The following is a 12,729-nucleotide window of genomic DNA, read 5'->3' as shown; positions in this document are numbered from 1 at the left end:
AGACATACGGACAGACAAGCGGAGAGACAGACAGACGGACAGACAGACAGACATCTTACTATTATAGATAAGTTGTGAATGTGCAGTAATAACAAAATAGGCTTACGTCTCATTTGTCATATTGTTGTTATGATATCAATGAATATCAGCAAGCAAGTAGCAAAGAATTTTGAGCTTTTATATCGTCATCCTTGTTAAAAATATTTGAAAAGAATTGAAGTAGTGGCGTGCGATAGAGGGGTGTCAACACTTCCTTTAATACTGAAATTGAGAAGGTCTGCCTCCCCTCTTTTCTACCATCTACAAGACACATACATTCTTATAGTCTAATTTGTAAAGATTTTAATCTATAAATTTTCAGGATATTTGTTATGCTACTTAGGCTTCTTACAAATTCTTATTACATCTTATCAAAATCTTGGCCTAATAACTTTTAAGATTTTTATTAAATTTTAGTATTTAGAACTGTCCTTTCGATTTCAAACTTAGCATGATGATTCATATAACACTTGGGTACGATTTAGAAAGCGTAGCAACTCTAAATGATAGCAGAAAATCTGTTAGTCAATTTAAGCGTTTTAGTTTCAATTTTTTTAAAGCAAAGTTTTTCTATAATTTGGATAGGTTCGTACGTCCATCTGTCCGGAGCAGATAGCTTTTTTCGTTAATTTAGGCTTGTTAGAAAAGTCCTATCGATTTCAAACTTTGCATGGTGATTCCTGTAGTAGTTAGGTACGATTTAGAAAACGTAGCAACTCTACAATAGGTAGCAGAAAGTCTGTAAGTCCAATTGAGCTTGTTCATTTTTGTAATACATATAGTAAAAATACACTATAAAAAGTTTTTGGTTTTAATTTATATAATCTTTATTTATAAAAAAATGAACAATATTACAATAATTTAAACGGCGTAAAGTGACGCCAAAATATGACTCATACAATACACGTGACTAATGAGAGGCCAGTATAAATTTTACCATTGGTAAATTACAACTTATACTGGCTTATCTTTGGTACTTTGTATTGCATGACGTCATTTTTTGGAGGCACTTTATGCTGTTTCCAATAATTTATTAAGATATGTACATAATTTCTTTAAACCTCAGAAGATACTTGAACAACAACCAGAATATAATCTTTATCTAAAAAAAATAATATTCATTCGAATCCGGTGGATAGGAACCGGTTCTCATCCATACGAAAAAACTATGTCTAGCATCGTATTATATCCAGCTTTCTACGAATATAGAAATGTACAATTATATGATTAAAACCAGTTTTTTTAGCCCCGAGGTGCCGGAGGCATTCTATATCCACAGAAAGCTGTTTATAATACGATGCGAGAAATAACTATTCCGGTATGGCTTCGAAACCAATTAATATCCGCTGGATTTATAGCGGTTCCAAGCCATACTGAAATCTTATGTATTGCATTTTATTATATCCAATTTTCTACAAATATAATATCAAAACCAGTTTTGTTAGACCGTCCTTTCGGCATCTCGGGGCTATCAAAACTGGTTTTAATTGTACATTTTATATCCGCGGAAAGCTGTTTATAATACGATGCGATAAATAACTATTTAATCATTTTTTCCAAGTTCTATTATCAGTCTATAAATAGAGTATATATGTGGTAGGCGGCATACGGACAAGCCTTTTCCAGAGTATGCGATGCTCCGTGTTTACCAAATAACACCCAGACGCTAATCCCCAGCTTATCACAATTCTAGCCAGCCCATTTTTGGCCATTGTTTGCTCATCAGAGACGGCGGTCAACTTATACACCGCTGATAACGGGAGGGGCGCTGCCCCTCCCCCACTTCATGCCCCCAGAAACCTACCCTTTTCCGGGAGACTACCTTACCCCCTACGGGAGCCTACCACTCTACTGCTCACCTGGATGGGGCTTCCCCCCATCTCCCCCACACCCTTCTGTACCTAATCCATTTGTAATCTGTTTTGTTATAAGCTATTAACTTTGTTGTATGTGTATTCAGTTCAAATATATCTCTTAAACAGTAACTACTTGTAGTTCTTTATTGATAGAATCCTTAAGGCTAGGGGCTCTTTTGAATCGAACTCGCGTTGTAGGGTTGAAACGCTTTACCCCTACCACATATATAGCCTTTTAAACTGTTTTTAACCTATTTTTGAATGGGGGGTCAAAAATATACTAGGACACCTATAGAATCAGACTGCAGAGCCCAAATTTGAATTAAGTCCCCAATAAACTTTTTTTGGGGGATTTAAAAATTAATTTTTAGTGTTGCTGTAATCATTTTGACCAAAGCAAAAGCTCTTTTTTTACTTCGGGTAATATTGTGGCTTACAGAACATTTTTATATAATTCACTTTATATTGATACAATAAAAAAACATTACTCTGTTCATTGGAAATAATTTTTTTTTCCAAAACAATTAATTTCATTGAAAAATCTAACATTTACAATAAAACAAATAATTCTGAAATCTAACCAATAAGAAGTCTTGTTTTATATAATTCTTTACAATTCAAAAAAAGAGTGTTTTCACAAAGTGACGTATTTCCAATGTAGTTAAATATTTTTTATTTAATTAAAATGAAAAGAATGAAAACCATACACATAAAAGATACATACTTTTTAAAATTATTTAAAAGATAAGTTTGAATAATCTTATTTTATAACACATTTGTATATGTGACAAAAATAAATTTGTTGTATTGCATAAACATTTGTTGTCATTTAACCCTTTACAGCCATTTTTTATGTTTTTAAAATAAGTGAGAGAACAAAAACATGTTAATGTTAATTCGTTGATATATTATAAAGAATTAACTTTTTAGTGAATTTTTATAGTAAAATCATAAGGCCTAATTTTACTCTATACCAGAATACAATATTTATGAAGCAAAACACTCTAAAAGCTACGAATTTTACCCAAATAAAAAAAAGACCTTTTGCTTCGGTCAAAATGATCACAGCAACAGTAAAAATTAATATTTAAATCCCCCAAAAAAAGTTTATTGGGGACTTAATTCAAATTTAGGCTCTGCAGTCTCATTCTACTGGTGTCATAGTATATTTTTTATATACGTTTTAAAAATAGGTTAAAAACAGTTTAATAAGTTGCCAACATAAATTAATTAGCATAAACATTATTGCTATGCAGCTATGTTAGGCGCAAAACATCAATAATAAGAGTTGGGGGAATGAATTAGCCCATAAAGAGGCGTAACTCACTACGATGAAGCAACGGTTGTTTGGTTCAGCGGTTAGCGAGATTCTTCTGTACAGACAAACAGTTATCCTGTCACTTTTACATATAACAAAAAAGAAATTAAAATAATTTCTAACCTGGAGCTATTAGGATTTCATTCTGCTCAGACCTTAAAACAATACAATTATTAATCTGATATATTACAGGGAGGGAGAGGACATTGATGTCTAAACTTTTCAACCAATAATTCAAATTTAACACCTATCCGACAACCAATAAAACTTTATTTTACCTCAGTCTTAGAAAGTTGAGTTCATCTGAAGAATCCAGATTTTTAATCAAATCTTTAACCTAAACATTAGAGTAAAACTGTGAGGAAGAAAGGGTTAAATAACTGTATCTCCCCATCGCAACCACCTTGTGCAACCTTTCTATTGGGTCATTGAAAATCAACCAATATGGTGTCGCTTATATTAACACAGCCAAGTAGCAGGAAAATAAATTGGACGCAGACAAAAGGTGTCTTTGAAAAAGGAAGGGAGGTAGTTGTCTGTATATACATCTATACTATAGATCTGTTACCTAAACCATAGATAGATTTTAAAATAGATAAATGTATAAATATTCAGATAATTAAATTGATTCAAATTTGAACAGACTCCAGGGGCACTTGGGGGAAAGAAGGATAGGGTGGAGTTAACCCCACACTTTTAAATAATTTTTGAGGCGGACAGTTTTTTTTGTATAGGCGATTTCTCTTGGGAGGATGAAGGTATCATCCCCAAAACAGTTATAAAACTTCCTTAGAAGGTGAACTATATTGGTCCAACAGTTAGATACGGTTAAGCTGCAGACACACCGAAAGATATTTTATTTTGATAGATAGAAAAATAAAAATAGATAGATAACCTGTATAGTTATAGCAGAAATAACTGCGGCATAATGAACAGTTGTGTATTGATCAAATGTGGATTTTATTGGAATACCTAAAAAATAATATTTTGTTGAGGTTTCGTGATTTTTGGAGTATTTTTTTGTTAATCTTAAGATTAATAGTGTTTAAAGTTGAATATTTAATACATCTATTTTAAATAGAGGCTTAGAAAATCACCATTTATAATTTATAGTATTAGACGGATAGGCATAACAAGTTTGTTATAGAGTAAATGTTTGTTGATTAAATTGATATATCATTACTTGGATGTTGCAAGATATTTTTATGTACTCTGAAAAAGTTATGCTCGCAGCTGGTTAAAATAACGAAATCTCCATCGCTTCATCCCCTACTGGATTAACGAACTAACCAATAAATGAGGTTCAGCAAGCTAAACTGACGACAAATTTTCCCCTGTCAATATATCCATGTATATATTAAATTCATTGTTTATCTATAGAACCTTTTTTTTTAAAGAGTGATATACCCCTATAAACAGCCGTGGAAACTGAAAATTACGTTACTTATTTAAAGTAGCCGGCGGACTGATGACTCTCCAAATTATAGACTATCCTTGCTGCTTTACAATAAAATATAAAACTTACCATCTGCATTAATGATAAGAATTCCATTTACCCCCTAAAATAAAAGAAAATTAAAGGATATACTTGTTTGAAAACAAAATCTTAAATACATTTCAATGTTTTTTTTTAAATAAAGGAGGGGCGGAGGAGGAAAGGGTGCTTTACTTCAAAGTGCCTGTCGAGTGAAAAATAAAAGGGTGAGGATAGGGGGTAGGGAGGTAGTTTCTTCTTCCTATTTATAAAACAGTTTGAAAAGTCACACCCCCTGTAAAGGACACTTGTCTAATTTCTCAGTATGTTGATAATGTAATGGGGTGTACTGTACACCACAAGGAATGAGTAAAAGCACCCTGATTGAGTGACGGACATTCGTACCGTCAAAAGAAACGACTTTACAGTAGTAGTGCAACTAAAAATTGCCAAACACTTAAAAGTTAATGTTTTTTTAATAGAAAAATATATTTTGCAATAATTTATCTGTTGCAACATTGAAAAACAATTTTGAAACAATTACAAATAGAAACCCTTCAATTTTTAATTTTACTTTTAGTAAAACATCAGTACTAGTTTTCTCGGCTATAGCTACAAGGGAATGCTCCCCAACAACCTCCAATTACTTAGTTTTTGTTGTAGAACTCCTAATAAATAGTCTAAAAGCTGCCATGTAATGATGCCAATTGTCCCTGTATGTTATAAAGTTCTGGCTATTAAAAAGTTTTTACTGGTAACAAAATAAATGTATAATCCAGACAACTATCTGGCCTAAGTGGTGGAGACCCTTTTCGTCTGCTAGAAAATTGCTTTTTTATTTTTGTTGGGACTTTGCTGTGTTTATATTTCCGACGCTATAAACTGATTTCAAATACCCAATACAAAGTAAGTTCCCACCATGTGGGCAGAGTTACATATAGCTCAAAGTCCCAATATTTTTTTTACTTTAATGTTTACACATACAAAAAAAACATACAGCTGCTTTAGTAACTTAAGATCTCACAAAGGACTGGATCAATACGTTTGTGCTTTTAAAGGTTGCATTACCTGGTAATTACAAATTCTTTTTAAATTTTCTTCCAGCTCTGCATTCTAAAAAGATAACAGTCAATAGAAAAAATTCGATTAAAAAGTATTGATCCCAGCCTGTGAATTCCCAAAATTACTGCAAAATCTGTTGATTTTGAAATTTTATTTCAGGATTGTTATTGATAGGATCAATATTTGTAAAAGGAATTTTTTAGCTTTATTTTACTCTTCAAAACGAATTCGGGAAGGTGCATAAAGCTATAATTAACCATTTTCCCAGAAGTGACATCTCAAATTTCTATATGCAAGAGTGTGGCCTCTCCACCCTTACCCCCCCCCCCCCCAATGGTCAAAAATAATTAATTTTCATTTTTGGGTTTCATATATATCAATTAAACAGTAAATGTTGGTACCACTTTTAAAATTTAAAACATATAAAAATCGACCCAATCTAACAACACAGACATCAAGTTACTTTGGTAAATTAACTCTGTTTTAAATATAATATTGATAGTATTATATAATTATTCAATAATCAAACCTTGTTCCTATCTCTTAAAGGCATTTTAGTTCTGAAAGTTTATTCTCTTTTTAAAGGCGAAGCTTTTCTATAATTAGGGTCGGTCCGTACGTCTGTCACAAACGGATAGCTTTTTCCCGTTAATTTAGGCATGTTAGAATTGTCCTATCGATTTCAAACTTTGCATGGTGATTCCTTTATATAGTAGTTAGGTACAATTTAGAAAGCGTAGCAACTCTATAATCATTACAAGAATGTCCGTACGTCCATTTTAAATATGATGATTTTTTTTACTTTTTTAACAACAAACTTTTATGTAATCTAATCGGATTGATCTGATTTTTGGTATGTTGATTCCTAGGACAACAAAGTATAATGTTAAAAGCGAAGCAACTCTATAATCAAGTCCTAAAAATGTAAGTATGTCCATATACATTATCCTGTATTAAGCAGTTTTTCAACAAATTTACTTACAATTTTGCTTCGACTCAATTGTACATTTATATTCTGATTATTCAGTTCTGACACTATATAAGTGTTAATGTCCGTTTGTCCTACCGTTTTAGTGCTTCGCTTTTATGGATGTTGTCATCCTTGTTAGTAATATAAAACAAAAAACTAAATTCTAAGAAATGTTTGACCTTAGGGAATTTACTCTGTAATTAACTTTGTCTGACTGTTCCTCAGTCTAAATATAACGCTACGGGGGAAATGTGATTCCCGATTCATTTGGCTGTTATCTAAGATACACGTCTCAACTCAAAAAATCTTCTTTCCAATAAGCATACAGTAATTATTACTTTAATGTTGCACTGTATTTTTTGTACTCTAAAAAAGTGATACTTTCAGCTAGCTAAAAAACCGACACCCACCCCCGTATCCACCCCCTTACCCGATCCCCTTCCTCCTACTAGATGGATGAACTGACCAATAAATAAGGTCAATATTAGCAACCTAAGTTGATGTCAAATTTTCTTCTGTCAACATAACCACGTATCTTTTTCACAAAATGTTAATAAAAATATATTGATCGATTTTCCTGTGCAATGAACATCTACTCACTTTGTTCTTGTGTCTTTCAATTATTCTCAATAGTTTTAAAGCTGATATATAAAAATAGCTCCTTGCAAATTACTTGTTATTAATTTAATTGTAAAAATAGCTTTTTTGCATTTTTCACAAAAGTTGTGAGTTACGGAACAGTATTTTCTCCAAGAATGATTTAATTTAGGCGAGGGCAGTAAAATGACTAAATTTATAAAATTAAATAGCCTAAAACTATCCCTTGTTAGTTAGATCTTACAGGACTAGCAAACATAAAACCAACTGCTGCTTATGCTATTTAGAACACAATCCTTATACTAAAGTAACAAGATGCTTGTCTGTTTGTCTGTACCGAAGGATCTCGCTAACCGCAGAACCGATCGGGTTCTCCTTAACAGGGTAGCTTCTCATAGGTCCCGGGAAGGTTTATAACTATTTTTGGGGGGAGTGGGACACCTCCAACCCCCTCAAAAATGAAAAATACCCCCCCCCAAAAAAAAAAAATATTGAATTTTTTAACTAAAATTAAAAATGATTGGGGGGGGGGGGAAGGGAAACCCACCCTCAAAAAAAAAAAAAAATTTCCACCCCCCCAACATATTTTTTTAACTTTTTCTTTTAAAATCTAAAATAAGAAATTTGGTTATCAAATTCGACTCCCCCCTCCTCAAGTGCCCCTAGAGGCCTCTAGGGGCGTAGCCGCTAGTACTCAATAAATTAATATACATTCAAATTGATAAAAAATATCGGTTGATATGTTAGGACTTTTTATATCTAACCACTAAAGAAGAAGTACTGACAGTTTTAAAGCCAACGAATAAGAGAACATTTATTTAAACTGGTTCAGCATTACGACTAAAATCCACAGATTAGGTAATTTGGTGTGAGCGTAACTTTTATCGTTCTCTGTCTTATCCCCTCAGGTCCCTGACATTCTTAGAATTTAAACAAATAAAAATAGATTAATTAAAAATAGCCAAAGTAAAATTTGTGGGTATAGTCCCTTTCGTAACATCGTACTTATGGGGGACCTGTGGGACAACACCTAACCCAATATAACCTAACCTAACCTAAAATAACCTATAAAAAGCCATTTTAAAAATACGACGAATCGCCCCTTATGGGGCGATGTTAAGAAATGGACTATTCCCAAATTTGTATATGGTAAAAATTGCTATATTCATATTAAATTTGTTCTCTATTCTACTAAATTTTTAGAAATTTAAGTTCAAAAATCAGTCAATAAACAAAATAAAATTAGAACCGGTAAAGAGCCACACTGGAAAATCATGTATCGTATAGTGCTGTAAAGTTTGTAAACAACTTTCCACGAATAATCAAAAAAAATATGATATCTACAGAAAGCTGTCTAAAATACGATGCATTAAATAACTATTCTACTGTGAATTTAATAGAATTAGCACTATTATGCAAAAATGGTTTTTGCTTACTGACCAAATCTAGAGTAGTCCTTAGAGACTAAAATAAGTGTAAATTCAAAACCGCTAAGGGTAGGGATAAGCCATTATGTTATATAGGTACATTGTACATCCCCCATTATGTTAAACAAAAATACTTCTAACGATTAAAAATATGGTTAAAATGTCTGGACAATGCTATGTTAAACCAACTGAGTTTTGATAATAGTACCCAAAGTTTTTAAAGCAGTAAATCAGAGAGATTTATTAAAAGACTTTGGGTACCATATTAATTTACAGACTAATGTCCCTTTCGTAAATATTTAGATTTTTTAGTTTGCTATTTTTATTTTTATGCGTTAATTAAATATCACCGCTTGAAAAAATATAATATAATAATTAGGGGGAGAATAATTTAAAATAAAAAAGGGTTGGGTCAGACAACATGGAAATACAGGGATCTCAAGGAATAGACAGTGAATGATAAATTCATGTATACTCCCATTTTAATATTTAACTTTATATAAATTAAAATCATTTGTGGAAAAGTTTAAACACTGCAATTAAGTACCAACCAATTTAAATTTAAGAAAAGTTCTAAAAGTTATTAAGGCTATCTAAAAGATTAGGCATTACTTACAATCAAAGGTCTTAAAAAAGTAAATTTTTATCAAGGAATAGTTATTTATTGCATCGTATTACAAACAGCTTTCCGCAGATATTGAGATAAAAAACGTATAACATTAAAACCTTCGGCCCCTCGGGGCTAACAAAACTGGTATCAATTGGATGATTTTTATTTTAATATTCATGGAAAGTTGTCTCGAATAAAATTAAATTATTTAATTTTAATATGCCTGAGAACCGGTTCCAAGTCATGGGATATTAATTGGTTTCAAAGCCATACTGGAAAATTGTAAAAAAAACAGGGTAGTATAACAAAAAATAATGAAAAAATAATTAAGTCGGTTTTAAGGTACTAAAACGCAACAAAATAAAAGAAGAAAATGGCCAGTATGAACAAAAATAGTAAGATCTTTAATTTGACACCTTACTTTTAAAATTCTGTTGAGTAATTATTGAAAAAATCTATTTTTTTAACCTCGGTTTAATAAAAACTTTAAACCTTAATATTTTCTCAAACAGACATAAAAACATGGGTTCATATATACCTTTAGAATCAGAAAAATATTACGAATCCATTCTAAGCAAAATTGAAAAAAAGTAAAAACTTAAAAAAATAAAAATGGCCTAAAATATTATATTTTTACAGGCAACACTTAATTGTAACTATTAAACTAGCCAATCAAAAATCTCTAAAATTGACAAATCAAGAAGCTTCACCTCAAAACTTAACCAATAGAATTGACAAAAAAAAGGATAATGTTCAAACAATATATACAATAGATACTACAATAAAAATAGTGATACTTACATAACATGTTAAGAATGAAAAATTATGAACAAGTATGCTTCAGTCTGTTTATAAACTTCAAAACAATGCAGTTAAAAATGCATTATTGTTTCTTGTGTTTAAAAAATATCTGTTACAGTGTATGTACATTTGTTTAGGTTTTGTTCAGGTTTTGTTCAAGTCAACCCTTTAAAGCCGAAAATTATGATTCTTGAAATAAACTTATTTTTTTATTATAGTTTTATAAAACTTTTTCAATTTTGCTTAGAATAGATTCGTAATATTTTTCTGATTCTAAAGGTATATATGAACCCATATTTTTTATGTCTGTTTGAGAAAATATTTAGGATTAAAGTTTTTATTAAACCCAGGTTAAAAAAAATAGATTTTTTCAATAATTACTCAACAGAATTTTAAAAGTAAGGTGTCAAATAAAAGATCTTACTTTTTTTGTTCATACTGGCCATTTTCTTCTTTTATTTTGTTGCGTTTTAGTACCTTAAAACTGACTTAATTATTTTTTTTAAAAACTTAAATTACTTAAAAAATAAGAGGTCTACAAAAAAAACCGATTACATATCTGAATTCTATGAAAAATTTTACATCTACTACTTACTAAAAGCACCGGCTAGCTATCTTAAATAAAAAGCAAAAAAGTTAATACACCTTCTTTACCAAATTTATAGTTAACCAGTACCTTTACCCTGATAGGAAACATTTTATTTGTGCAAATTTTGAGCTACAAAGTTTCTCTATAATTTACCTTGCATTTATTTATTCAAGGTCACTTAAATATTCAGGGAATAAAAGTAGTAGTATAGATGTATTATCCAAACTACTACATGGCCAAAGTGATGGAGACGCTTTTGATCTGCTAGCTAATTTTTTCTGCTCTTTTGAAAGATTTTTAGGGCTGTGTTTCCGAAGCCATTGGCTGATTTCAAAGACTCAATACAAAATTGGGACAGAATTCCCACCCACCCTTAAGGCGGAGTTACATAAAGCTCATGCTCTCCCCCCCCCCCCCTATTTTTAAATTTTAATATTCTGAGTTCTTAAGTGATAAGACAATGCATGTTGATTGCTATACATGCCCCTTGATAATGAAAAAATTCCCCTCATGTAGACTAAATTTATTTCTTGACAAGCTTAAACTTCTTTTTCAGAACCATCCAATCAAAATTCAATAAAAGTACTAAAATATTTATATGACTTTGGGTACCATGAGAATTAACATTACAATGCCCCCTTCCTTCCTGACTGTTTTCTGCAAGGAAGGTAGGGGATTGTAGACCAAGGATTGCCATACTTAACCACGCGGTCCGGGCGTGATATGAATGTGTCTAGTACACATTTTCTTAAAATGAACCGATTTTGGATTAGTCAACGGATCTAAATTTGTCTCGGCCAGGATATATTTTAGACACCTTAAAAGCCTAAATCAGCCAAGGAATAGCCGAGTACTATATTTTTAAACTTTACGTTAGCTTATGTGTAAATTTGGTGGGCTACATTATTGAGTAGCGTCATTAAGTTTTGATGGAAGAAATTTGTAACGAAACGGAAAGTGAGGAAGAGAATAAGGGATGGGCTAGAACCGGTTTCCATAATGCCACTGTAACTAATCTTTAAATTAAACCTCACCAGGTAGGGGATATTGGACACGTTATCTGACTCATTCACTTGCCTTAATACTTTGATTACCTGATTGGTTGCTACGAACTAACAGTATCCAAACTTTCCAAAAAATAATTCTAATGTACAGAAATGTTATTCATTATTATTTTTTATCTATATTCTATTCTGATTGTCTTTTTTCTATTTTTGTCTTCCTTGATTTAAAACTGATTAGCCTCAATTCTTTAATTTGTTATTGCGGTACTATCTCCTTCTCTCTTTCTCTCTCTCTTTCTCTCTCTCTCTCTCTCTCTCTCTCTCTCTCTCTCTCTCTCTCTCTCTCTCTCTCTCTCTCTCTCTCTCTCTCTCTCCTCTCCTCTCCAGGGATTCAAATAGAATGAAGGATAGATATTATCATTCATCAGAATTAATATGTGTAATATCAATGGATATAGAATACATTGTTGGCAGGGCAAAATTTGTTGTCATTTTATCTTTCTAATATGGACCTCATTTATTGGCCAGAGCTGGATCTTTAAATCATTTTAGTGGTGAGCCAGATCGGGGTGAGCTGAATTTCATCCAATCACAGCGCGGCATTTCATAAAATGCTGTGCTCTTATTGGTGGAAATTTGGCTCACCCCGATCTGGCTCACCACTAAAATGATTTAAAGATCCAGCTCAGTTTGTTCATCCAGTAGGAGGTAAGTAAGGGGGTAAACGGAAAATGGTTATTTTTGCTAGCTGAGAGTACCACTTTATTAGAGTACATAAAAGTCTGGTGCAACATCCAAGTAATTATATAGCGATTATATTATTATTCTATTAGGAGTTTTTTAGTGGAAGAAGGTTAAGTTTTTTCTAGCATTGTCCCCTCCCTCCCTGCTTTCTAGCTGAAAGTGTAAGAAAAGGGAAATTATGAAATGAAAATGTTTCCAAAATACAGGGAATAGTTGTTTATTGCATAGTAATATATAT

The 12,729-nt window shown here is 31.8% G+C and overlaps 1 protein-coding gene across 1 annotated transcript; it reads right to left on the bottom strand.

The window, feature by feature from the left end:
• Positions 1 to 1,009: 1,009 nt before the first annotated feature.
• LOC145334692 (dynein light chain roadblock-type 1-like) lies at positions 1,010 to 6,305 on the bottom strand. The gene is made up of 7 exons (XM_080180264.1): positions 6,279 to 6,305; positions 5,756 to 5,800; positions 4,739 to 4,772; positions 4,109 to 4,185; positions 3,492 to 3,550; positions 3,337 to 3,368; positions 1,010 to 1,141 (listed from the first exon to the last, which is right to left on the bottom strand). Exons 1-7 carry the CDS (start codon positions 6,300 to 6,302, stop codon positions 1,095 to 1,097), a joined length of 318 nt encoding a protein of 105 aa, XP_080036390.1. The 5' UTR covers positions 6,303 to 6,305; the 3' UTR covers positions 1,010 to 1,094.
• Between the last annotated feature and the right edge of the window lie 6,424 nt (positions 6,306 to 12,729).

Source organism: Acartia tonsa, chromosome 12 (genome assembly GCF_053477335.1).
Source record: "Acartia tonsa isolate MP-2025a chromosome 12, ASM5347733v1, whole genome shotgun sequence".
NCBI lineage: Eukaryota > Metazoa > Arthropoda > Copepoda > Calanoida > Acartiidae > Acartia > Acartia tonsa.
This window is presented reverse-complemented; position numbering and strand designations above follow the sequence as displayed.